The sequence below is a fragment of the Epargyreus clarus genome, unplaced genomic scaffold (genome assembly GCF_041222505.1).
Source record: "Epargyreus clarus isolate Ecla_fem2 unplaced genomic scaffold, WU_Ecla_fem_2.2 ptg000026l, whole genome shotgun sequence".
Classification (NCBI taxonomy): Eukaryota; Metazoa; Arthropoda; class Insecta; order Lepidoptera; family Hesperiidae; genus Epargyreus; species Epargyreus clarus.
In genome coordinates this window covers 13996897-14024319 of record NW_027332233.1, presented here as the reverse complement: position 1 = coordinate 14024319, position 27423 = coordinate 13996897, and the positions used below count along the sequence as shown (strand labels likewise).

At 34.7% G+C, this 27423-nt stretch overlaps 1 protein-coding gene across 3 annotated transcripts; it reads right to left on the bottom strand.

The window, feature by feature from the left end:
* On the bottom strand, positions 1–27373 carry Anxb13 (annexin B13). Of its 3 annotated transcripts, XM_073088228.1 has the most exons (9): positions 27199–27373; positions 26532–27077; positions 20313–20489; positions 17862–18066; positions 8074–8153; positions 7300–7372; positions 6408–6581; positions 5527–5708; positions 1–3709 (listed from the first exon to the last, which is right to left on the bottom strand). In XM_073088228.1, the coding sequence occupies exons 1-9, from the start codon at positions 27211–27213 to the stop codon at positions 3653–3655; spliced, it is 1509 nt and encodes a 502-aa protein (XP_072944329.1). In that variant the 5' UTR covers positions 27214–27373; the 3' UTR covers positions 1–3652. The 3 variants fall into 3 exon arrangements, with proteins under 3 accessions (XP_072944329.1, XP_072944332.1, XP_072944330.1); XM_073088231.1 differs by lacking the exon at positions 26532–27077 and having other exon boundaries at positions 27199–27369; XM_073088229.1 differs by lacking the exons at positions 26532–27077; positions 27199–27373 and adding an exon at positions 23255–23513.
* Between the last annotated feature and the right edge of the window lie 50 nt (positions 27374–27423).

The following is a 27423-nucleotide window of genomic DNA, read 5'->3' as shown; positions in this document are numbered from 1 at the left end:
TTATACCATGAGAACATTTATTAAAGATTCCACCATTACAACACTGTATAACCTCGTTGGCCACAAGAAGACACTGTATTCCCAATTAGCATACAAAGCTAGGCACAAGCATGTCAGTTATAAGTAGACTTAACTAACTTATTTCTATCTTTTCAAAAGAATCAAAATATACCGAGGACAGAAAGTAAGAATTATTCGTAAGACCAATACTAGAATAATGTAAGACAGTACTTGTGTAATGTAAGACAGTACTAGTGTAATGTAAGACAGTACTAGTTTAATGGAAGACAGTATAGTCCGCGCAAAACTTCAAGTCCGCTCTGAAGTTAATGCGCGCAGGTGTAGTCAGAGAGCCAATGCGGTCGAACACAACTACAAGGATATACTCCGTAGCAACGTAAGGGCACACTAACGCAGCTGTGTACCCGCGCTATCTTCGCCCGCTAACACCCACAATTTGCTATTGCGACGCGACTCGTTTCTATATTCAGAGCGGACTAGCAGGTGTGCGCGGATTATACTAGTGTAATGTAGTACAATACTTGTGTAATGTAAGACATATGAAAGATGAAGCTTTGTGGAACAGTGAAATAGGTATGTACATTTGATTTTTAATAAGGCGCATCCCAGGTATTTTATACTATAATCATATATTATTATTGATAAAAAAATATTATTTACTATTGTATGCTTATTAGTCGTGTTTCCACAGGACACTTTTTGAGTGATTCTGACAGGCTAATGAGGCTAGTAGTGTGATTTCGAAATGAGAGTCTAGCTTTCGAAGCTAGGCACGATCTTGTATATTTTTTTAAGTTATTGAGGCACTTTAAAGGCTGTTTTAATTACCATTTTTATTAATTAAAATTATCAATGGCGAACATTATCGAAAACATAAACAGAGAAATTGACATATTTTGAGAATCTTATCTTATCTTATCTACGCTGTACTAACAATAAGAAAAAAAACGTGATTACTGTAGAAATTGCAATTAAATACAATGGTGTCTTCGAACACAGTATTATGTAATACTAATTTACAGAATAATCTCATTACTTCTTTATGAAAGTACGAATATCGCGCTAGAGCGAATTCATAACACAACATAGGTTTCAATCGAAGATATTATATTGTCTAGTTGGTACGTGGGTTATAGAAACTAAGAAAAAACATTCGATATAAATTTTGAAGATAATTAATTAAATAAAGCATTTTACATTTTCCTGTTTTTTTTTGTGTCTTGAGGCCAACGACACAAATATGAAAACAAACATCCAGATGAAGAATAGAAATGTAAAATTATAACTTAGAATATCTGTCTGGCCGGGGATCGAACCCGAAACCTGCGTGTCAGACCGGTATGGTAACCGTTTCCCTGGTCACCGTTATACCGGGTCATAATTATTGTTCTCATGCCTTCAATTATTCCACGCGGTATCTAGACTAATATAATATCTTAGATATGAAATAACAAATACATGAAATTAGTTTGAAGTCATGTAAATAATCGTTGGGTTTATAATTAAATCGGTGAAGAGATTAAACACTAGAGTATAAAATTAATTGAGAACATCGATAAAATATCCATTAATATAATCCGTTATTCATATTTTAAAATATGATGTACCATCAGATTGTACTGGGCATGAAATAAAAATTATAAACAAGTAAATATTTCAAAGGAAAGGAATATATTTTTAATGATAATTTTAACATATTTTATATGTATACTATGTATTTTCTTAACTTACAAGTCTTTTATACTAGTAGGTTACATATTGTAAATGCATTGAATATTATAATATATGTAGATATAAAACAAGGTAGTTAGAAAAATGTACTTAACTTCGTAATATTGGGGCTTATCTTGCATTTTATACTTATTATCTCCATAAAATGGTGATCACATACAAAATTACAATGGTGTTATAGGCTTTGATCAGTAAGAGCACTAGACATTCAATAAAAGTTGCTTAAACGGACGATATAAATATTTCAGAACGCTTGTATAAGGTATCGCAATGCTCTTGTATTACATTTTCTTCGCCTTTAACCATTACTACCCCACTGCTGTAAGACATGCTGGCACGGGTAGAATAGCCGTCCAGCAGGAGTTCAGGCAGCAGATGAAGGGCTTAGCTTAGTCCATCGCGCTAGCAAACTGCGAATTGGTGTGATAGGTTGATTGCGAGTTTCGAACTCTCTGACGTGTAAGTTCCCTTATGATGTTTTCCTTCACCACCGTAAGAGCAAGTAAGTGATTCAAATATGCAAATAACTTTGAAAAATCAGAGGTGCGTGGTGCCTGGGAGTCGAACCTCGGAGACCTCGGATAGAATGATAGACCTAGTTACTTAACCACCAATCTGTCACTGCTATTTATATTTACTTACTGCGTAGTAATACGTAAATATTAGTCACTACAATTTACTCCATATCTAGTACTAATATTGATCAAAGATTAGAGGTAACTCGAACATTTAGGCACAATATAAGCACAAGGCACATTTATAATATATCAGGTATGCATCCAACTACAACAGTAGATTTAACAAGAAATCCTTTTTTACAAGAATACCAATAGCGTACCGTAAAATATGAAAAAAAAAATAAACGCAAATTTCGAAAGAACAATAAAAATGTACTAGAAAATTTCAAACAAAAATAATACTTCAACATAAGCACAATTAAATTTATCATAATAATTTCAATTGGAAGAAACATATGTACTTTATTTTAAAAAATAATTTTATTTTAGTATAAATATTTATTTATTCAAGAAAATATTCGTATCTTGTGAGATTTTAACCGGAGTATACATATGTAATATATCAGTACGCAATTCAGATCTAAAGGACGGGATAGCCAATTTAAGAAAACTTATTTACGGGCCTTTCTCCTACCGCGCGTGTCGTCCTACCAAAACGTGTTACTTGTATCAATATTACCATTTCATGGATAATCTTCCTGTCGTGCGAGCAATTCACCTGAACGTGACGCTTACTTCACTACACTACACTCACAACGGCACACAAGATTCCCAGTGGCGTTGGCGCCATAGACACACAACGACGAATACACAAACACCAAGAACCAGAATAGAAATCTAAATTTATCATTCAGATATGTATCTGGCCGGAGATCGAACCAGAGACCCTTTGCGCGTCAGACAGGCATGGTGATAGCTCCGCCACGCGGGTCGTAAGCGGAACTGCAGCGGATTAACGCCCGTTTTTTATATTCTATCTATCGTACGCCCCATTATATGTACCAAAGATTTGACAATGTTTCGTTATGAGGAAATTGTCAAATGGCTTTGGTTAGCAAAACAATGGATAGTTTGATTATTAATACTGGGCGTCAGTTAGACGCACGGGTTGTGTACGCGTACGACACGCCCGTCAGGACAAAGGTCCTAAACGACACTTACTTGAACTTATTGACAGATATCTTTCCAACTTATCACTCATTGAGCACGAATATAAAATAGCTCACTTCGCTGCTACATAACATTAATATAAGTAGTATAATAAAATATTATAAAATTTGTGAAAAAGCTTACAATTATAATAATAATGTATAATAATAATTATGTTCGCAATACAAAATCGAAAAGTGTGAGATAAGATTTATTGTACCGTGCTTAACTGTTTAGTATAGTCCCAGAAGGCCCAAGAGACACTTTTTGTAGTGGCCGGAGCAGTCTCCCTGTAACCAAGCAAAAAAAAAAAGATTTTTACTGCACAAAACTGTAAAGTCCGTCTTAGAAACTAATTTACTGTAATCAATTTGCAGTAATAACAGCAGTGTTAAGCGCTCCTGTGTTCTGGTTTGAAGGGTGTGGTAAGGGAGGCATACTTTTCCGAGGCTTAGTCCTCAGGGGTAGTGGCACATCTGTGGCCCAACCTCAGGTAGGTATATCTAATCCTATCTGGAGTTGATTACAGATGTCCATGGGCAGCGGTAGCCACTTACCATCAGGTGGACTGCATGCTCGTCTGCTACTCCAATATTATAAAAAAAAAAAAACAAATAATTGCCTTAATAACAGTCATCTTCACCGATAGGGGTATTGTTAATATACAGGATGAATTTTTAAAACGGGCCTTCAGGGCCAAATCCGAAACTATAAGTATTAGCGAAAAATGCTGAAAGGAGTTACGAGGCCGATTTAGATAAAAACTAAAACTGCATCATTACTTTTTTAAAATAACTTTTTCCCTAGCCGGGAATCGAACGAGTTCATTTTGAAAAAAAATACACCCTCTATATTATTCCACTATCTGATAGTGTTGCTTATAAGGATCAAAATCTGGGAAGTAATGATAAATGACAAACTAAAGGAAAAGCCTCAATTTTAAGAAAATACATATTTTTTTATATTCATTTGGCAGTTAAGTTCCCGCCATTCATCAATTTAAACATTTCGCGTATTAACAATTTTTTGGCTCAATGTTTCAAATCATTCGAAATGGACGTTTTGTTCTTCAAGAATTTATATTTTTATGTCCGACTTAGTTAAGGTTACTTTAGGACCATTATAATAGATTTAACTTGCTCTGGGCGGAGTTTCGTTTAATACAGATGTAAAATTGACAATTTGCGAGAATGTCTTTTTCGAGTCAAATCCGAGTGATAACTAAACAAAGAGATATAGAAAATTATATTTACTGTTGAAATGTAGTTATAAACAACAAACAATAACAATTTATTATTTAATCACTTATCTATTTTTATTAAAAAATAAATCCTAAAAACGGCGGTAATTTACTTGCCAAACTATTACTTTCTCATACTAAGCCGTATGTCACGGTTATGACATCGAATAATTAGTTGATTAACCAACAAATTCTTCAATGGTATGACTTACGTATATTTCTAAAGAATTACACATAAATCATTTGTTATGTATAATCCTTAAGGATTAGTATGGCAATGTATGGAAAAATATGTATTTTCTTCAAAATTTTCCTTTTCCTTTAATTTGTCACATAACATTACTTTCCAGAATTTGATCCTTATAAGCGACACTATCAGATGGTGGAATAATATAGAGGGTGTATTTTTTTTAAAAATGAACTCGTTCGATTCCCGGCTAGGGAAAAAGATATTTAAAAAACTTATGATGCAGTTTTAGTTTTTATCAAAATCGGCCTCGTAACTCCCTTGAGCATTTTTCGCTAAACCTTATAGTTTCGGATTTGGCCCTGAAGGCCCGTTTTAAAAATTCACCCTGTATAGTCAATATTGACTCCAAGCAAACGAGTGTGCAGTTTCCCTAATAATGGTAATAATTGGCGGATGACAAATGGTTTGGACTACACTGATGTTAGAAGGCAAATGCAGGTGTCTGCACAGTCAAAGCATAAAATACTGTTTATATAGTCCATCTAATTAGTGACCACTGGACCATGGACTATGGTAACCAAATCCGCGTAGAACCGATGTTTTACGTGAAACGGATGGTACACTCACATGTAAGTCAGGTGGACAGACTCCTACAAATATTCCAACAGTGAACAAACCTCGATCCAGCTCTGCAGACTCTCGCCGTACTTGCACTGGAACATCTCGGAGATGTCGCCGAGGTCGACCTCGCAGCGGGTGACCATGATGCGGATGAGCTGGCGGTCGTTGGTGCCGAGCCCCTTCATCGACTTGTGGAGCCGCTCCGCGAAGAACAGCGGCTTGTTGCGGACCACTTTCACTAGAAACCAAGTAACAATCGATTAGAAAACAAAGTCTAACGAACCCGTATTTCGCAAACCTTAATATATTTTTTTTTATGAAACACTAATACTGATTGATATCAACTAAAGATGTGTTATTGGCGGGCAAAACTTGAAACATACAAAATACGCTAATTGTACACCAATTCCAGTCGACTCCAGTTGCTCTCGCGCGTAGTCATTGATACGTATGTCACCGTACACGTTAACCGTCATTAGAACTCAATATGCCTTCTTGTGTAATGCGTATATGTACAAATTATGCAAAAAAAAAAACAAGGTTCATGGAATGACATATCACAAGTAAATGAGGAGAAAATATTGAATATTTTTCGTGTCTGGTCTGCCATGATTACGTAACTGACAAGAAAGAAACAACGTATTCTTTCCACTAGTAGAGTGACAGATACTCAAAATTTACGTCGATATTTACCTATGAATAAAACTTGAAACGCAATGTCAAACACTACCAGTGTTTTTTATCATATTGTTCCAATGGCTCAGTCTCTTTCAGAATATTTGTCAATGTAGTAATATGTAAGTAAAACTAAAAATGTGCACGAGTGTATCAATGCGCTCGCGGTTCTCTCATTTTTTTGGTTCGTTTTGTGGGCAAGTAACATATCTATAGTATAAAATATCATTGCCCCTCTAACAAAAAAGGGGTATCTACTCACCAATAGCACGTAAAGCCTTCTCCAAATCGCCGGAGAACTCGGCCTTAATGGCGTCGTCGATGTCGTGGTCGGTGAGGTTGTGGTACTCCTGGAATATCGCCGCGAGCTGCGGGAACGAGCGGGAGCAGAGCACCGCGTTGAAGACAGACTCGTCGGTGCCTAAGCGGAGTTCACCTGTGGGAAGAAGGGAATATTAAAAGGTATAGTCTTCGTAAAACTTCTAGTCCGCTCTGAATATAAAAACGAAACGACTATACCTGCTCGCAACAACTTCAAAGCGGACTAGCAGTTTGGCGCGGACTATACTAAGTTGAGATTCAAAAGGTGGTAGAACTCTTTATTGCTTCGACCCTAGAAGCGAACACCACTAACTAACGGTTTTTTTTTTATCTAATAAATAACCATAATTAGGCCTAATCACAACAGTATACCAAATTGATAATTTTATCCGAGATTGATTACAAGTTTTCAAGTACACCAATTTTCAGGTACCTACACTGCATCCTCTGTATGCTACTTTTAAAGTATAGAAAAGCAGATGCGGTAGTAGTGGTTTGAACGTGGGCCTCTCAAGCGGGGGTTCGAAAATCCAATCCCAGGTACACTGTCATTTTGCAAAGTAGTGTGTCTATTCGATATTAACTAACTTTAACTGTGAAAAGGGGGGGGGGGATTAGTGCGATGAAAATCCCACTTAACCCGGCGTCGCTCCCTACGGCGTCGGGTACCGTTTAAGAGGTTTCCGCTTCGTGAAAAAAAAGATCCATTCCAAATAAAATAATGAAATTTGTACTAAGATATCCTATCCTATCTTATCCCATCCTCGTTTAGGCTGATTGCGAATGTTCGCCGGCCACATCCTGTGCCGATAACATAAACAATTGTAACATACCGGCTTTGAGCAAGCTGCGCGCATCCTCCCTGGCTTTGTTTTGATCCACGTGGAATTCTTCTGATCTGTTACCCTGCAATTAAAATAAATTGACAATTTTATTTAAATGGACCACAATATATTTTTAGAGTTACCTAGCTAGCTCCCGGGTTCCCGTGCCCAGCAATGAGACACTTTCAGAGTGACTTTAAATCTTTTTTTATAATATAGCAGACGAGCATGCAGTCCATCTGAGGGGCTGCTGCCGCCCATGGTCATCTGTAATCAAGCCCAGGTAAGGTAACATGACGACCAGACGACGACGCCGACGATGTGTCTAGACACAACAGAGATCCTCCTGACATTGACCCGCTCTTTTATCAGTCACGGTTATATTATTGGGATTGTTACTACGAGTATATGAATAATATTTCTTTAAGAAAGAAAGAAAGAAAACATTTATTTTACATGCTATACAAGTTACAACATACAAGGTTATGACAGGTTCTTCAAAGTCATAAAATGCATCCCTGGGCCTGTAACGCTTTAACTACATCAATTCTATAGTTATTTGTCAAAGTAAAAAACCGATAGCACGGTAGCACTCATTACAAACAGGGTACAAAGAATTTGCCTTATCTTTTTCTTACAACCAAAATAACTATTCATGTTTAAGAAAGGTATTCGACACACATGTCTATCCAGCGGCCGATCGGTATGTTGAAGGTTAAAGAGATGTTCAGAACGAAACGCCTGTATCATTGTTAACATAAGCAGGTGTACTGAACTACTGACCATGCAGAGTGACGTCATCAGCCTCTTGAAATTACCCGACGTATCGCCGCGCAAGTCGTCCTCGAGAAGCGATCCATACTCTGCGGAAAGATAAGGAAAAATGTTCAACAAAAAATACCCAACCGTTATAGTTTGCAATATAAATGAATAAAGAAATACTTCGTAGGTAGATAAATAAAGAAATACTACATGTACATTATCTACTTAATAACATGTTTTCATTAGTTGAAAACAAATATCGTCCGTTACAGAAAATAATCTATCCGCCTTTTACCAACCGAAGATTGAAATTTAACAATGATTAGTATGAAGTATTTATGAAATGTCGGTCTGTAGTAGGGAAAATATTGGATAGATTGATTATCAATAACGGGCGTAGGTACACAAATGTAAATAAAACATTGAATATAACGGATAACAGTGCCGTATTCGCCATTCTCAATGCACTTTGGATGCAAGTTTTTACAATAGGTAATTGACACAGTAACGCGTGGTGCTAGTGTGTTTATAAGGGAAATACCCATAGAACAGAAAAGCAAGGAAATACCCAGTCCGATAATAGTACAACGGATTGAACCAGCCTATATCTTTATATATATATTTCTTATGTGCGGGTGTATGTCACTGAACTCCTCCTAAACGACTGGACTGATTTTGATGAAATTTGTTGTGTGTGTTCAAGGGGACCTGAGAATGGTTTAGATTCACAATTTAGTCCGTGGGAAAATGTTTTTTAATTAATTTTTTATTCGTAAGTAGTTATATAATTGGAAACTATGCATTTGATCAAGTGATGATCTTTAGCAAAGTTGTTGTCCAAGAGCCCACGAGGGTTTGGGAGGTGGTAAGACCAATTTTCGACAGATGGCACCACTGTCATTCCAATGCAGGTACAAATTTTCCGTTTTATGTATGTCATATTATATCTTTAAAATGCGGGCGAAGCCGCGGGCACCACTAATCTTAAATATAAAATTCTCGTGTCACAATGTTTGTTACCGTACTCCTCCGAAACGGCTTTACCGATATTCACCTAATTTTATATGCATATTGAGTAGGTCTGAGAATCGGCTACTATCTATTTTTCATACCCCTAAATGATAAGGGTTGTTAACTCTTAACATTTTTATATTTATATGGCAACACAACGTTTGCCGGGTCAGCTAGTAATATTATAAATGCGAAAGAGACATTGTTTTTATACTTCCACGCTTATATTAGCTACCAAATACCAAATAGATTCTTATGACATTTTGTACACACTTTGTCAGGGTCAAGAAAAGGACGTAGTGTATCTTTTATCCCGAAATAAGTACTATTTCTGAGAATAAGATTAAAACAACTATTGTCATCGACTACTGACGCGGGTAAAAAATAGTTTTAGATACATGTATCTATCTACAATATCTTCATACATATTTGTCCTTTATCAGACTATTAAAACCTTTGAACGAGGAAATGTGTCATTAACATACAAATTAATTTGCACAGAACAGGTGTTACCATTTTGTATATTTACTTAAATTTTACAAGCTAAAAAGATCTTTATCGGGATTCAGATGTCACTAGGCATATTAAACTCATAGATTAGTAAATATTACTCGCTCCTAACAATAAAATGTAACCAAGTAAAGCAAGCTTTTATTAGGTACTTGTTAATAAAAAGAACGAAAGAACTAAAAAGTTAAAAATAATTTAAGTCCTATGTATTAAATATTTGCGTTTTTATATCAGACACATTTATAAATATAAATTATAAATAAAAGCATGTTACATTGATGGAGGTAACAAATAAAAAAAACATTATAACACCTGAAATGTTTTTTTGTCAATTTAGGTAATAAAATAAATATAATAAATAATAAATAAAAACTTGTAATGATTCCTTGCCATGAATAAGGAGTCCTTAGTAAGAACATGTTAAAAAGCTTCTTTATTAGTATAAACCGTACTATAGGTACATCAAACTGGAATAAAGTAGCAGTCCATACTACTAACAATGTAATCAGTGTTGCAGTGATTGATCCACTCGAATTACGAAGAGTTCTCTATGATTTTGTTTCGATACCTGCACCCATTCCTTCAGTGTAAACAAATTGATTGCAAGTTTCTAACTTAGAGTTTCTAGAGTCTGAGCTAGGTCAATTGTAAACATAAGAAGTTGAGAAGAAGATGAGTTACATACCTAATTTAAATTGCTCATTAGGTTATAATCTGTTTTGAGTGCCTTTACTATTCATATAAAAAAACCAGTTCAATGTAGTACATAATAGTAACAGACGCCAATGAAGCTACGAATGCATTCCACGACAAATATCTCATTTACGAGTATGACGATTGTAGAATGTAGGTATACATATGTAACGCATGCTATATCAGATAATTATTTCCGCTTAGTTTATGGGAATGACTGTATTACACTTTTGTTGATTTTTTATTATTTTTTCCTTGTCGTGTAAAGTCGACGTCGACATAGTTATTATTAATAAAAAAATCTAACTTATTGGTCATCTGAAATAAAGTACTCTACTGTTTTACTTGTTAAGTTTTAAAAGTTTAGCACTTATTTCACTTCGCCCATAAGTAATTTAACAAAATTAATTCGTATTAGTACCTACACCAGTTAAAAAGGAAGGTTGTTTTAATATTTTTGCTACATTACACATATTAATAATATTTTTTCTTACACAATGCCTAAGGATAAGAGAGGTCAATAAAAATACGCAACAAGCCATTCCTGTGATGGAATCGAAAGCGGTATGCTGTATGCAGTATCACGAGCTATAAATAGCCACGAGGGCATTGCATATTAATCGTACGAGCGTGGTATCGATTATGCGTTTTTTTTCCTTTTGTGTTACCGTTACGACTCTTGTAACTCAATGGTCAAATGGTATTAAGCCGAATATATTATTATTATATTATTTTTATAATATAGAAGACGCAGACGAGCATGCAGTCCACCTGATGGTAAGTGGCTACTGCCACCCATGGACATTTGTAATCAACCCCAGATAGGATTAGATATTCCTACCTGAGGTCGGCTACAGATGCGCCGCTACCCCTGAGGTCTAAGCTGGAACGCCTCGGAAAAGTATGTCCCCTTATTATACCCTTCAAACTAAAACAGCACAGCAGCTGTTAACACTACTGTTAATAGGCAGAAATAGGTATAGCGGTAGTGCCGCCGGAGTCGAACCAAAAAGGGTTCTACCACCCTCCAAGTTTGATCCCCGACCAGACAAAAGAATATTGCTTTTATGTATTCTTTATTGTAATTCTATTTCCGGGTTATTTTCCATTATTAATATCCAATCTAGGTGTTCTTACTTTCGTATGATTTCACTACGTAAATTTCTAATATTTTGATGACTTCTAATTTTATAGATACCTACTGTGAAATGTGAAATTTCGATGGTAGTCAAAATTTAAGGATTGTGTATTAATAAAAAGCGTAAGTGTATCACGTTTATAATCGCTAAGATTACATAATATGATAATATAATTCATGCGTTAGGTAATAAAAATATACAGTAAATTGATACAGTAAATAAAATAATATAATCGCTTGCATTTTTGATATAATCCATTAAGATATGAAGAATTAATACAGAATTAAGTACTTCTACCTTTATTTAAGAATGTTTTTTTTTTTGGTTACGAGGGGGTAACCTTCAAAAGGTACCCGGTGCCGTGGGAGCGACACAGGGTTATGTGGGATTTTTACCGCACTAAACCCCCCCCCCCCCGTGGCGGCCGTCCTCTACGTTGCCAAGAGGACTCCGGGATCTCCTACGGAACGCAACCGGAGTCCTCTGAACGCGTTGCCCCTTCGGGCTCCACCCAGGCGAGCTCCAGGACTCGCCACACCGTCTGGTATTTACGACGGTATGCGACCACACACACCACCGTCCTTCGCGGAGTTGCTTACCGGACGGCTCGACCTCCCAATCTTGCCGCCCGCAACCCCGGAAGCCCCCTTTAAGTCGCCTCCTACGACAGACAGGGGATACCGTAACCCTATTCTAGTCCCGGGACTACAGGGACAAAGTATTACTTTCACCTACTTATTTAAAAGCAAGCAAAGCTAGCAATGTCAGATGCAATTTATAGTAAATAATTTGCTGCATATTGCATGACATTGACCCAACGACAAAATAGCATCGAACGAAATAAACACAAGCTAATCGTTTAACATGTATTGATTCGCGAATTTCACTTTTAGATTCAAGATCGCCAAGTTTAAGAATGCATTGCACTAGGCAGACACTCTATCTTTATTTTAATTAATTTATTTACTAAATTGTATTGGCAATATTTTGTGGTATAACCACAACCACAAATATGTACACTAATAAACACCAGTTTCAGTTAATTAAATAATGATAACAATACAAACTGTATAAATAGAATATAACATAATGATATACTTGAATAATATGCATGCATCAAAATAAAATAATGATTGCTACGCAATAACCTTTTTTCTTCCATTTGGAGATCTAGTAATGAAAAAAATAATCAAAAAGGAAGTAAAAAGTGTGTTTAAAATTTAAATCCATAGATCTAACAATTTAATACATAATTAAGATACGTTATTTTATTCCATACTGCCACGACCGAATAATTATGTTGGTACGGAGAATAATCAAACGAGATTGGCGGCGATCCAAGATTTGTTTTCCTCCCTTGTTTCCTGTTACAGCGATCAATACTTCCAATAAAATGACGTCATTGTGAGGAAATACTACTACTTGCTTCTTATAGATTTATATAGAATTATTATTTGTTGTACTGGAATAAATAGATTTCAATCATCTCTATTTATTACAGCAATTGAAGGCCTGAAAAATAGGAAATTTAACCACAGTCCATCACGCTAACCGTGCATGTTGAATGTATATTATAATTGACACACTTTAAGAACGATACGAAGAACTTTCAGGCAAGTAGGTTACTTTACAATGTTTTCCTTTATCGTAAAACTAATTGTAACTAAAATCTTAAACATACCCAATTAGGGTGAAATTAAGGGTACGTTTAATTCCAGAAAGGGAACATTGATGCCCAATTACATTGAGACGGGAATAACGAAAAGTAAGTCGACTCCGAAATAGAGACGGGCAGGATTGAACCAACAACATATAGAAAAGCAGGATTTGAAAGTGCCACATAAAAAGAATAAAAGAAGAACAAACTTACACCGACTGCCACTATCATAGTTATTAGTGAGTAAGAACAGATTAAAAAAATACAAAAGTAAAGAAAGAATGAAAGAAAACATCGCATACTTCTATACATGTATAAGATCAGTACCACAACACTATCACAACTAGGTCACACAGATAATAAACACACGTCTTATTTTAGGAAGACTAAGCACGGAAGTAAATCATTTACTAGACTCAAGGCTAAATCCACACAATCCGGGAATAAGGTTTTGTGGCAATTCCTGTAACACTGCATATCATTGCCCCTGGAATTGGCCGTATCCTCCAATTATTTTGTTGCATCGAAGATGATTACTTGCATACTTATGTAAGTGGGTATTATTAGAATGAGCTGCCGCCTTAGATGTGTAAAATACATAGATTGATCACTCCTAACAAGAAAGTGTATTTTTTTTAAGAATTGAAATTGTTGCGTAAATAAACTTCTCCGTTCTAAAAAGTCCCTAAAGTGTTTGACATATTTATTTATTAATGAATTATGTAGTGTTAGTAATTATACGTATATTTTCTCTAAAATACTTTTTATTTGACAAAAAGTAGATGATAAAATCATCCTTTTGTGGCATCATTCATATTCAAAGCGGTGAAGTATCTTTCTATTTTACTTATCAGAGGTAAAGGTTGGGTATTTGTCTAGAATACAATAGGTTGGGTTTAAGTAGGAATAAACCGATTTATTGCAGTATCAGTTAAATTCAGTAGACATCTATATTTAGGCTTACTTATCACTATTATTATATTATATTAACTTATCACTATTATATTAACGCTCTGGAAAGGAAGACACTGAATGTAAACGTCCCATAGCTTTCCTTAGCCAAACACGAGCCGTGAGTCAAGTCTACCATCCTACGATTAAGAAAGGGCTTCACCCTTTGATTTCTATTCCAAAAATTACAATACATTTTCGAAATGAATTTCTTTTGTTGTCTGCAGATGTAAATTAGTAGTCCCTAATCTATGTCGGTTATCGTGTTAACAAATTCACGTTATTAAATTTGTCCTACATTTGGGTACGTAATAAAATAGAATAAATGGCTTGTTTCGAGAATTCTCTCAGTGATGTCGACAAAAATATCAACACGTTCAGGAAAAAAACAGCATATTTTGGTATTTAACAAAAATAAGTTATATTAATTATAGAAGTCACCAGACCCGCGTCTCACGTCGTCGCAAATACGTGATTTAGTTATAAGTATATATTAGTATGTATGTTAGTCTGTAAGGTATATATGATATGGACCTCTGTATTCAATTATACTTTTGTATCTTTGTCTATATTGTCTGAAATAAATGTTTATTATTATTATTATTATAACTAGATTATGATGATTAAACAGCATATTTTGGTATTACCACAAAAACAACTTATAATTATTAATTATAACTTTAATAAATTTATCAAAATAAACAACGAGTCAAATTAAGATAAAATTCAGTTTTATATTTAGTTTTGAGGGAAACCCCGAATTTGATTTTATTCTCGATCGAACAAACATCGTAATGACCTAAATAATATTCATTTTTTTCAATGCTAAACAGAGATATGCTTAATTTATTAGAGAGTCTTCTGCGGTTAATTTCCCAGTAGGCTTTTTCCAGCGCACAGATCGAGAATACAGATTTTACGATTAAATAATTGGCCAAGTGCAAGTCGAACCTGCATCCGGAGGATACCGTACCACCAAAATTTTTTTTATTCCATTTGAAGTATTTGTTATTATAGTAGCCATTACCTACATACATTGTGAAAATTTGAACTGTCTACCTATAACGGTTCAACAATTAGTTCGAAAAATATTTAAAAAATACCTGTTTGTTGTATGGGGACCCCTTTTTATATTCCACTTTTTTTTTAATTTTTGTTGTTATAGCAGACATTGTTATAGATTCTCTGTAAACATTTCAAGTGTCTATCTATTACGGTTCCAGAGATAGAGCCCTGTGACCGATGGACAGACAGCGGAGTAACAGGGTTCCGTTTTTATCCTTTGGGTAAGGAACCCTAAAAAATGATTACATATAACATACTACCCACTTCATTTATTTATCCATGTTACAAAACGTTAATAGGAAAATCAGATACGACGAAGCGTTCCGAACTTATTTACGACACAAATAGCGAGTCCGGGCATATTTTTTACAAAAGAGGACGCAATAATTTAAATTGGAGCTAAATCAAAATGACGCGCCATCTTCACGGAACTGTATCATAGGCTTCTTTGTAAAAAGTAGGCGTCCGTCATACACATCATGACTCAACACGGGTCGTCACGTCGGTCGCGTGACGCAATGTGACGAAATCGATACAGCAAACGATGGCAGGTGTCTATATACTCTATATTCTAGATTCGACTGCGACGGTACCGCTGTGGTGCTTATTTACGCCTGTTTTAATTAAAACATGGTATAGAACCACTATATGTTAGACAGCCTATTGGTTGAAAGCGAAACTTATTATTATTATAAAACGAACAAATGGACAAATTTACGACCGAATTTAAAACGTAAATGGCGAAACTTTTACCAAACCTTCCCATATAAAGCCCATGGCGAAAACTGGTTTCATTCAACAGTGATCAAGGAAAGACTTAAGGTTCCATTCCTAGAAATTAGGATGCCAGAATATAAGAATATATTTGAGATCTTTGGGCTCGATATACACAAACAAGATATATACTACGTTGACGGTACAAGATCATAACATAAAAGATGTCTGGATTCTACACAGAACTCAAAATAAAAGTAAAAAAAGTTAATAAAAAAATCAACCAAACGGTGTTAAGAAGTATAACCTTATGACATCTTTCAAAGACCTCTTTCATTAATCATGATTGAGCTCGTGACGTCGGCAGCGTGACGTCACAAGAAACAAAAGCGTCAGATGAATCATTTCCTAATGAACTTCCAATACGCAATCGTTAATCTTGGCGATCTCTCCAAGGCCATTCTCACGGTTAGTCATGAGATAAATGCCTAAATAAACTTGTTTGTAAACGTTCAGGTGAAATGCCTCGCATTCATCACTGTACTGACTAATGTCACAGTAGAAATATTTCATATACTGGGCTAATGTGTAGTATGCATGTTAATATTTATACAAAAAATATTGTGAAACAGTATGGTGGTATTTCTTTTCCATCTTATATATAAAATTCTCGTGTCAGTGTTAGTTACCCTACTCTTCCGAAACGGCTTTACCGATTTTCACCAAATTTTATATGCATATTCAGTAGGTCTGAGAATCGGCTACTATCTATTTTTCATACCCCTAAGTGATAAGGGTTGTCCACTCTTAACATTTTTTATTTTATATGGCGACACAACGTTTGCCGGGTCAGTTAGTATTTCCCTATAATGTGAGGAAACAGAAACGGCTGCGTTAGATTTTTAATTATGATTATTCAATTAATGGGTAGGTAACGGATAAAATAGTTACACTAAAATATGTATCAGACGCAGTTAATAAGTTTGTATAATATATATTGTATGTAATGCAGTTGGTGTGTCTTAAAAAATAAATAAAATAAAATACACGCGAAAGTAACAATAGTAAACAAATAAACAATAAGTTAAATTGTAACTAAAAAAATCTAGTCTAATAGACTTGGTATAGTCGTGGCTTGTGTTATAAATTAACTTTCGCGTGCTAAGATGGAACGCCTGACTTATTGTATGAGAGGCACAATGCACTTTATAAGTGGGTACGTACTTATTAAGGATAATCGTTGGCAAAACTTACGTAAGAAACAGTATGATTCGTATATAAGAACATTTTCCGGTTAACAGTCAGTGTATCCGAACTATGTTCTCTACTTAAAATAATTTAATGCGATATAACCAACTCTGCGCGATCAAGAAATTACGTACTTAATACAAAATGAAGAGTTAAAAAGTGTCAACATTTAAAAATGTCATCCTCTTACTGAATTCGTTTACAAATTCAATTAGCATCACTGATTTTTCTAAGTCATATACGCATGAAAATATAATTATCACTTCGAAATCAACACAAGTCCGTCATAATGTTCTCAAAGATACCTATGACCGTCTCCTTGACACGGTCAGAGGTAAAAAAATGACATTAAAGAGCAACCAAATAGGCTGCTAATGTATGCCAGACAGTTTTGCTATAACACCAATCAAATAGAATAAAAGTAAAGCAACACAATATTAGTCTTATTATTGCTTCAAGATCAAGTTCAATGAGAAAGAAATATAGGCGTCGAAATAATACATATTGAACGTCTATGTATGTTAATAAACATTTCAGACAGAATTGCAACGCGACTCAATCGATACATCATCACAACGCACGTTAAACCACAACCGTTAACATTGTTAATAATCAATATTAGAAAATATAACTGATATCCTAATTTGGTGAATTAAGTTCACTTTAAAGCCCGCTCCACATTCTCACGAAAACACGAGAAAAACACGTGAAACGAGAATATAGAGTCGATACGATACCCATCGGGTTTTTCTGGCGTTCTCGCAAGGTCCTAGCGAGAATGTGGAGCGGGTTTAAGGATTTGGAAAAGATGCATCACTTACTCGCAGTGTACGCCTGTTTGATGACATTGATCTCGTGGTTGGACATAGTGCACATCACCTCGATGAGCACGTCCTCGTCCGTACCGATGCCGTCGATAGCGTCGTGAAGCTCCTTCGCGTAGAACTGCGGCAGCGGCGTCATCAGCGCCACTAGTAGATCCTCGAATTTGCCGCTCGTCTCGCTCTTCAGGTCTGCGACGAGATCCTGGTGGAGAAATGGCGCTTAATGTTTGTAGTTAGTTTTAGCACCAAATACGTACTACAGTATGTATTTGGTGCAAAAACACTATTAGCGATAGCGAAGGTATTGTGTTTTTACCACGCTTTTATTAGCTTGACATGTATGTATGTAAATGAATTCGATTTTTATTCACTCTGAATTGGACTGCAATGAATTTTAAATTTTGAATACTTTTGAAGAACTGATGACAATAATTTTGTCCCATTCTAATCAGGATCGTCAGGATTAACGAATGATATAGAAATAAGGAGCGAAATATGTCTACTAAAAGACATTATAATAGTTGCAACACAAATTCTGCTTTCAGTTCAAAAATTCATGCTATACTCGATGGTACAGTTAGAACCTTTCAGTAAGGATTAAACAGCTTAATATACAATTCGTTTCAAGGTCCCACTATTAGGTAAAAAATCCAAATTAGTAAAACGCAACCCTGCAAGGCTTAATAAGGATACTAGTCGAGCCCATTGTAGAGAAGGAGCAGGCTCGTGTTGTATTGAGAGGCGTGTTGATGGTTTGATAAATTGGCGATTTATATGGCATCCATTACATGACATACAAACACGTTTGGAAGGCAGGCACGGCGGCACCACCGCCACACCTATTTCTACCTAATAACGGCAGTGTTAGGCGCTGCTGTGTTCCGGTTTAAAAGGTGTGGTAAGGGAGACAGACTATTCCGAGGCGTTCCAGGTTAGTCCTCAGGTAGGAATATCTAATCCTATCTGGGGTTGATTACAGATGTCTATGGGCGGCAGTAGCCACTCACGATCAGGTGGACTGAATGCTCGTCTGTTACTCTTATATTAAAAAAAAAAATCATATAAATATAATCTAACAGCTAACAGATCGATTTAATTAATCAACACGCGAACATAACTAGAATGATATTGGGCCCCACCCTACAGTAAACACCAATTAATTAGCAGTGAACCATGAAACGTTAATCAATTAAATGTAAAATGACACGTGACACAAATTTTGAGCCAAATTCGTAAGTGAATTGATGTAATTAAATATCTGCTATATGCCTTTGCTAATTAATATTAAACTAATTGAAACAATGACCCAAAACATAACATAACAAGTTTTAAAATAAAAACATGATTAAAGGGTATTCTTTTCCTTGTTTCCAATGAGCATATTATTATTGAATGTAATAATTTAATTACATAATACATTGCAATTTTGTTGTTCACAATTCTCAAATTTAACTCAAGAATTAAGCAATTAACTAAATTAGGAAATTATTAATATTTAAAAAGCATAAATCAACATCTGCAAGGAAAAACATTGTAACTCAGTTTTAGGCACTTTTACATCCTTACTAAGCAAAAAATGCTGATTTTTTCTATACTACCAACGTATCTAAATTGTGTATAGTTTGAAAGTAAGATAGTGTAATAACATCGTAACTGGTGGTAATGCAGTTATTATAATTGTACATATAGTTACTATAATTATATGTATTTTTACTGCTAGATTTATTATTTAAAAATTGTATCTCAGCTTTACAATTATATGATTCAACTAATATAACAATTTTATACAAAATTACCTTATTTACTTACATTTTCAAGAAAAAAATGCATTAGGGTTTAACAGAAATCAGCAAGTTTTTTTTAAATCTTTGTCGAGCTCTCCTTCAAAATCCTTAAAACTTAATTACGATGTTTCTCCTTGCAGGTGTCGAATTGTACAATCGATGCAAAGTAGTTAATAAAATTACTAGTAAAAGTAAGTTGAACATAACAAACCAACGCAAAGAGTTCACTATATATTTTGACCTCTGCGACTGGGACATACCGATCTTGATCTCAAACACTGAAGATATCTAAATCTATCTGACCCAGTTACATTTGAATGGATGCTACAAATGTAAACCTAAATACAGGTATCTATATAACTGTTTGCTGTCAAAGTAAAAAATAGCAAAAGAAGGCTGTGGCACATTTGTTACTTAAAGCCCTTCTGATATAAAGTTTTCATTTCTTTCAAATATACCCGTACCATCCTTCACCAGTCTGCGAATGCTCTATTTCTCCCTCAGTCGTGAAGGCCCAAGCGTAAAAGTGGGACAAAAAACGATTGCAGCCAACAGTTTTCTTTATTATACCGTATTATTTCCTAGTGAGACATATATAAAATCGTCACGGACTCTACCAGGTGATTTGATTTAGCCTGCTTCTTTGCTAGACAGAAAAAAGTACCTTTCCATAGAGAGTTTTAAACTCGAACGCGATGCGGAGTCTCTGCTCGTTACTACGCTTTGTCAGGACGTGGATGATGGCCTTCTCGTCGGTCCCGAAACCCTTCATAGCCTTGCGCAGTACGGCAGCGTCCGCGCGAGGGTCGAAGGGGTTCACTGGGACCACCGTGGGTTTGGACTGTTGAACAAATAAAAGATTTAGTTACAATACAGGCACATTAAAAACCCTAAAACTCCGATAAAAGCTGAAAATATGTTCAAAATGTATTTACGAGTACATTTAAGTACTTTATGTATTAGACCGCATTAGCTATTTCATGGGTACAGTCACGAGCATAAATATATGACTATGGGCAGATCAGCAAAAATATGTGACCCAATAACGAGTTCAATAATATATGCCTGCACGAACGCAGCATAAATATCTGACATTTATAGGCAGCAAAAATATGTGACGCTAACGTTGATCAAATAATTGTAAATAATTGTGACATGTGTTATGACGTGTGACGTCAACTAAGGTGCAATAATATCTGACATAATTTATACATATATTTGATGTAATTATATCAACCTACCGGTCAAAGGGGCCAATGTATTTTTCCGGAGAAAGAATATGAGTAAAAAACACGTTATAAATATTTTCTCATATTTTTTTTATTTTAGTAAGAAAAAAACAGGGTTAAAGATAAAGACAGGATAATTAGTGTATTTTAACAGGGTGAATGTTTCAAATCCGAATCTATAAGGAGTAACAAAAAAAGCTAAAAGGAGTGAGTTACGATGCAAATTTTGAAAAAACTAATACTGCATCATTAGTTTTTAGGGTATACTTATATTTATAAAATAGTAAACATCTGGTGGCGAATTATTTACAATATCCCTATATACGGGAATCGAACGAGTTCATTTTGAAAAAAAAAATACACACCTTATATTATTCCACTATCGGATAGTGTCCCTTATACGGATTAAATTCTGGGATTAAATGACAAATTACGGGAAAAGCTTCAATTTCACCCTGTATACAACAAAAATTAAATGTTCTAACGACTTTTACAATATTATATCCTTACTAATATTATAAATCCGAAAGTAACTCTGTCTGTCTGTCTGTTGTCTCTTCTTCACGCCACTGAACCGATTTTAATGAAATTTTGTACAAAGATAGTCTGAGACCTGAGAAAGGACATAGGATAGTTTTGATCCCGGAAATCCCACGGGAACTAGGGATGGCGATCTAAGATCGATTAATCGGAGAATCGATCTTTTGGACACAAAACATCGATTATTTTAATCAATATTAGTAAGGATTGAATCGTAAACTATGCATTTGATCAAGTGATGATCTTTAGAAAAGTTGAAGGTACGAATTTTCAGTTTTATGTATGTTAGTATGTTATATTTATTAACGCGGGCGAAAACTAGTAGATTATATATTGATAAACTAAAATGGTTACGAATATTCTGATAAGATAAAAATATAAAAATGAAGTTACCGCAACAGTTAATTGATACATGTGACTTTAATTATTTATATTAGCAATACCAAGTTCTAAAATTAGAAATATTATCGGAGAAATACGTTCTACCTTTTTGATATCGCTTTGATATATTTTTATCGTTAAAAAGTGGGTAGTAGATCTTTTTATCCAACGCTGCCGTGTAACATTTCAGAATTGTTTGATAGTGTATTATTAGAAACCAATTCAATTGCTTTTTATTATAGTATTATTTTAATTAATTATTTTGTATTATTTTCATGATGTGTTATTTTTATAATAATGAGTTCTTATTTTTAAAGTCACTGGCTGGCACGATTTTATGACTTAGCATTAACAAGAAAAAGAACGCGGCTTGACGTTTGAGTTGTATTTTGAGCCGGAATAACAAAAGTGAATAAATTAATATTGTCAGATATTTTTGCTTCGTAAGGTGGTCACAATTATTTGATCAACGTTATCATCACATATTTTTGCTGCCTATTAATGTCAGATATTTTTGCTGCGTTCTTGCAGGCAGATATTACTGAACTCGTTCTTGGGTCAGATATTTTTGCTAATCTGCCTATAGTCATATATTTATGCTCGTGACTGTACATAAATATAACATAAACAGAATATGAGTACATATTTTTTTACATTTTGTCCTGTGTCAAAGTAGCAATAGTTTTTACAAAAATAAAAAAGCATTATAGAAAATTTTAAGTACATACAGCAAGTATCATAAGCATAATATCTTAAGGCGCAAAATATATTTTGGTTATATTGATTTCGCCATTGTGACATATTTTGACATATTATGTATTATTAAAGGCTTAATATTAAACAGCATTCCTTTCTGCAGTAAGTCAGAGCAGCGTATTTAGTTTAATATAAGTGATATAATTTGAAGCATTATTAGTATTAAGAAGACTTCTATCCAATCTATTATTCACCTATGAGCTCCAGTCACTATGTCTAATGTCGAGCAAAGTGAAGGCATGTTTGTTCATGTTACAAGAAATATTACTTCTTTTTAGTTGTTTACCAAAAAAGCCTATCCCATGATACAATGTTCCATTTATGACATGATTGATTTACTCCTATGACTTCGCAGTTATGTAAAACATTGATCTATCAGCACAGTTGGCTAAAAGCCAGTCAAAATTTGGTGTGTATTTTTATTCGAATTCAAAATTGATTGGGTTGCCTATGGATGTTTATGCAATGACCATATTATGTGGATTGCTGGAATGAATGTTTGTCACTTCTATTACATAAAATGTATCTGGTAGTCACCTACATCAATGCACAATAGTTGCATACGTGTACACCGATTGAATAAAATGTGCATTAGCATGAGCATTCGTGATTAAGAAACGTGCTATATCATTATCATAAAAAGTATGCATTTTAAGAATTCGAATTAGAGTGCAGATCAAAGAGATACATAACAAAATACCGTGTAACGAAACGACTTGAAACCACGGCGTACTCCAATTGACGCTCTATAGACGCTGCGCATACTTGAATTAGACGTTACAGAGGACATTTTGATTTCCGATACAAAACTTTCACTGATGTATGCGCGAAAACGATCATGTAAAAAAGTCACATCACAGACCCTACTGGAGATATTAAAACACTAATACAGGTGTTTTAAAAACTGAATAACAATACTGATTTTATGGACTACATCCATTGTGGGGACCGAAGTCAAGACTGAGTCGTTGGTTATTGTGATAAATGTACTCGACGAGGCGAAGTGAGCATAACAATGTAATTGCAGTAAACTGTTCCTTGAATAGAGCCGCTGAGTTTATGTATGGCCCAGCCTCAAACTCGTCCGATACACCTTTGTGTCGCATACAATAAAAGGGAAATAAATCAATAAAATTTTTGAAAATATTATGTTGAATGATACTTTCGTTTTCCTCTTTTCATTAGCATTATATTAAAAATGAAAATAGATAAAGTTTAATTCTTCAATAAAACTATATCAGCAATTGCGGCTATTATTAATACATCAAGGGTAGTTTAAACAGGTAGAGTTAAGTTTTATTCATATACAATAACATTACAGGCCTCTATAAGGAAAAATATTTGGAGTGGTTCCACATAAGGAAAAAAATACAAACCTATGTATTACAAAAAACTAAACAGGAATTATATCCGAAGGCAATACTAATAGGACATATGTGACAATTCGTGAAATTGACGCTAATGTTATAGCGTTTTTAATGCCCCGTAATAATATTATTAAGCTATAGCCATTGCTATAACATTTAAAATAAAAATTGCCCAAACTGTAAAACGTTCACAAGCTGTATTTTATTAGATATCTGTCATTCCTGGTTGCCTGTAAAAACATGATTTAAGTACATTTAAAAAAAATTGCCAAAATATAAAAACAATTTTGAAATAAAATAATTGAAATATAGTTTTAAAGAATTCACCAAAATTAACCAGTTAAAGGGACAAATTATACTAATATTCATTAAATTATAATTTATCCTCAATATTAATTTAATTATAAATTATAATGGTATTTTTGTTTAATATTATATAGTAATTCATTAATAATTAGTATTATAATAAACAAGTACAGAAATAAATGTAATAAACCGAATTCATCATACAAATTTAACATAAAATAGATAATATATCTATTGTTTAGAAAGCTGTCAGCTGGCATATGTTATTTGAAAAATAAACAAAGCAAGTACATGGGAGCTGTAATCATATGTAAATTAGCTCATATGAGTCACAAGATGAACAATCACTGGTTACACAGTGGTGCTTACAAGTACACAAAACAGAGGATGTGTAATACCATAGGTACTTACAGGAATATTATGACTAAAATATTATTATTACTACTTACTATGTACTAGTACTGAGTATATGGTACTAATTTAACATATTGGCAAAGGTGGTGATATGATTTACTAGATGCAATTTATACAGTAGGACATTCTTTTTATCTGATTACCAAGGGTAATGTACAGTGGCGGACTAAGGTCATCAGAGGCCTGGGGCGGAAAGTTGAATGTGTAAAAAGATTTCCTGTCATTTGGTGACTTTTTTTTTCGCTGACTGATACACATTACATATATTATTTGGTTCTGACGATCTTTTTTTAGCAACTGTGTTTGGAGGCCCCCCAGGATCGGGGGCCCGATGCGGACCGTCCCTTCCGCCCCTCCCCTTAAGCCACTAGAGGTAATGTTACAGAGCCATGTCTGTATATTTGATTCATTGTTTGGCACGCTCTGTAACATAAATAGCTTGATGGATTTTGTCATTGGAATTATCTCAACTGTGAAAATAACATATGCTATATTTTAAATTTGGATTGAATTTTAAATTAATTGCCTAGTACAATTACAAATGTATGCAATAGGTATTCTAGTCAATTGATACTTATTCAATTACAAAAAATAGGTTTAATTGGAAGTTATTTTGTTAAGTGGTCAGAGTTGTACACAAAGGTAATTGATTCTGTATCTGAAAACTATGGTATCCAGTAACTATGTTTTAACAGACTTCGAAAAGGAGGAGGGTCTGTTTTCGGCTGAATATATTTAAAGTTCACTGCTCGTACATATACCTATAGAAGAAAATGATATTTACTGTCTAAGGGCATTGTGATTACTTTCGGACACTACCTCCTACTTCTTAATCCGTGAAACTTACAAATATTTGTAAATTATGAGGGAATGATACTAGGAAGAGAAAATATATTAATCATTTGTAAGGGTTGTTAACTTATTATATTTTGATAGTTGCTTTGCTAATTTTTTATTAAAAACAATTCTGTTAAATCCTACTGTATGTAGCATGTGTATTATGTAATAAATGACATAGCCATAATAAAGATGAAAATTTAAACATAACTGCATTAGTTTCAATATCATCGGCAAATTTATTTTACTAACAATTTTCTTCAAAAACTCTTTTTTTATCATATAATTATAATATTTTATATAATTGAATAGAGAACCTAATTAATTTGACACTAAGAATCAAATAATTTAAAGACAATAGGATTTTTATATCAATTTATTCTTGCACAGTTGAAAATATATACCATTTGGAAATTTTTATTTTAAACTGTGACAAACCAACAGACAGACTGACACAAAAAACCTTGTTGTTGTCTCATTTTATCCCTTTGACACGGGAAAACCTTTTAATAACAAAATGTGTGACACAGTTGTCACCATAGAAGTATAACAGAAAAGGTTTAGTATTTAGATATTTTTCTTCTCAAAATAAACCTTTGTGTATTTATTCAACTGTGTCCATTAAAGTCAATACACTTGACGAGTGTAGGAATAATAATAAAAAAAAATTGATAAAAACATTATAGTAACATATTTCTATAGTACTCGATCACCCTAATATTTGTAGTAAACTAACCAAAACTCTAAGATTCTCCGTGTAAGTCTTTGAACTCTAATTAATGGTTACAACTAGGCACACAAAACTTCACATTTCTCAAGCATCAACAACAATCAAAGACAATGAGTCATAGCCAGCCAGGAAAAAGAGTGTCTGAACTCTCATGTATGAATGTATACCTCATAATAGCATCCAGAACAGATGTACACTGGCCACAACTCATTGGTCATGTTAATTCAAAGCATGCAACTAAAAGCATGTGTTTTGCTTATCACAAAAATAATGTTAGCACAGTTTCTAAATATATAGGAATTAGATTAAAAGACTATACCAACCTGTAGAACTTGAAAGGAATTTTGGTGGCTGACATAGCCCCGATTGCCGTGTTGCCCTTGGTAGTTGTTAGGTGAGTTCGTCTGATTGGCTTGTGGATAACCGGGTTGTGGGTACCCTGGTTGAGCAGACGGGTAACCTTGTTGAGCGGAGGGGTACCCGGGTTGAGAAGTCGGGTAACCAGGTTGAGAAGTCGGGTACCCGGGTTGAGAAGTCGGGTAGCCGGGTTGAGAAGTCGGGTAGCCGGGTTGAGAAGTCGGGTATCCGGGTTGAGAAGGCGGGTACCCTGGTTGAGCAGGCTGGCACCCAGGCTGAGCAGACGGGTACCCTGGCTGAGCACGATGACTCGGTTGACTAGCCGGATACCCGCCTTGACTTTGAGGATAGCCGCTGGAGCTTTGAGGGTACCCCTGAGACGGCTGAGAAAAACCTTGTTGTGGATACCCAGGGTACCCCGGTGTACTGAGCCCAGGCATCGGCATCGGGTTAGCGAATGACTGCGGGGCTGCGTTGGAAAATCCGACATTATGCAGATATTGCGGTGTGCCCTTGAAATAAAAAATCTTTACTCACTTCATTGCTCGGAAAGTCCACTTTTTGTGATAAACAAAACACGACTACAAAATTGCTCTACATAAACTTCAGTACACGAAAAACACAATTACTTACTTGGTAAGGATTCATTTTGTTTTATTTCAATTAAAGTTGTAAATAAAAAGTAGCAGTCTTTTAATAAAGATCTTAAAGTAAGTAACGATGACCTAAAATTGCACCACTACGTTACTAAAGCGTTCAATAGGCCAAAGTGAACTGTCTAAAAGTAAATGTTAATTGTTAATTTAATGCTATCGTCTTCGTCCCGCCGCGGGCGTAGGGATGCGATCTGAGATCGAT

Excerpts from the sequence above, each read along its gene's own strand:
- Anxb13 (XM_073088228.1), bottom strand. Across the intron at positions 20,490-26,531 it reads ATTCCTTTCAAGTTCTACAG|TCCAAACCCACGGTGGTCCC; the intron begins GTTGGTATAGTC and ends TTTGTTCAACAG. Across the intron at positions 8,154-17,861 it reads CAAACAGGCGTACACTGCGA|AGTATGGATCGCTTCTCGAG; the intron begins GTAAGTGATGCA and ends ATCTTTCCGCAG.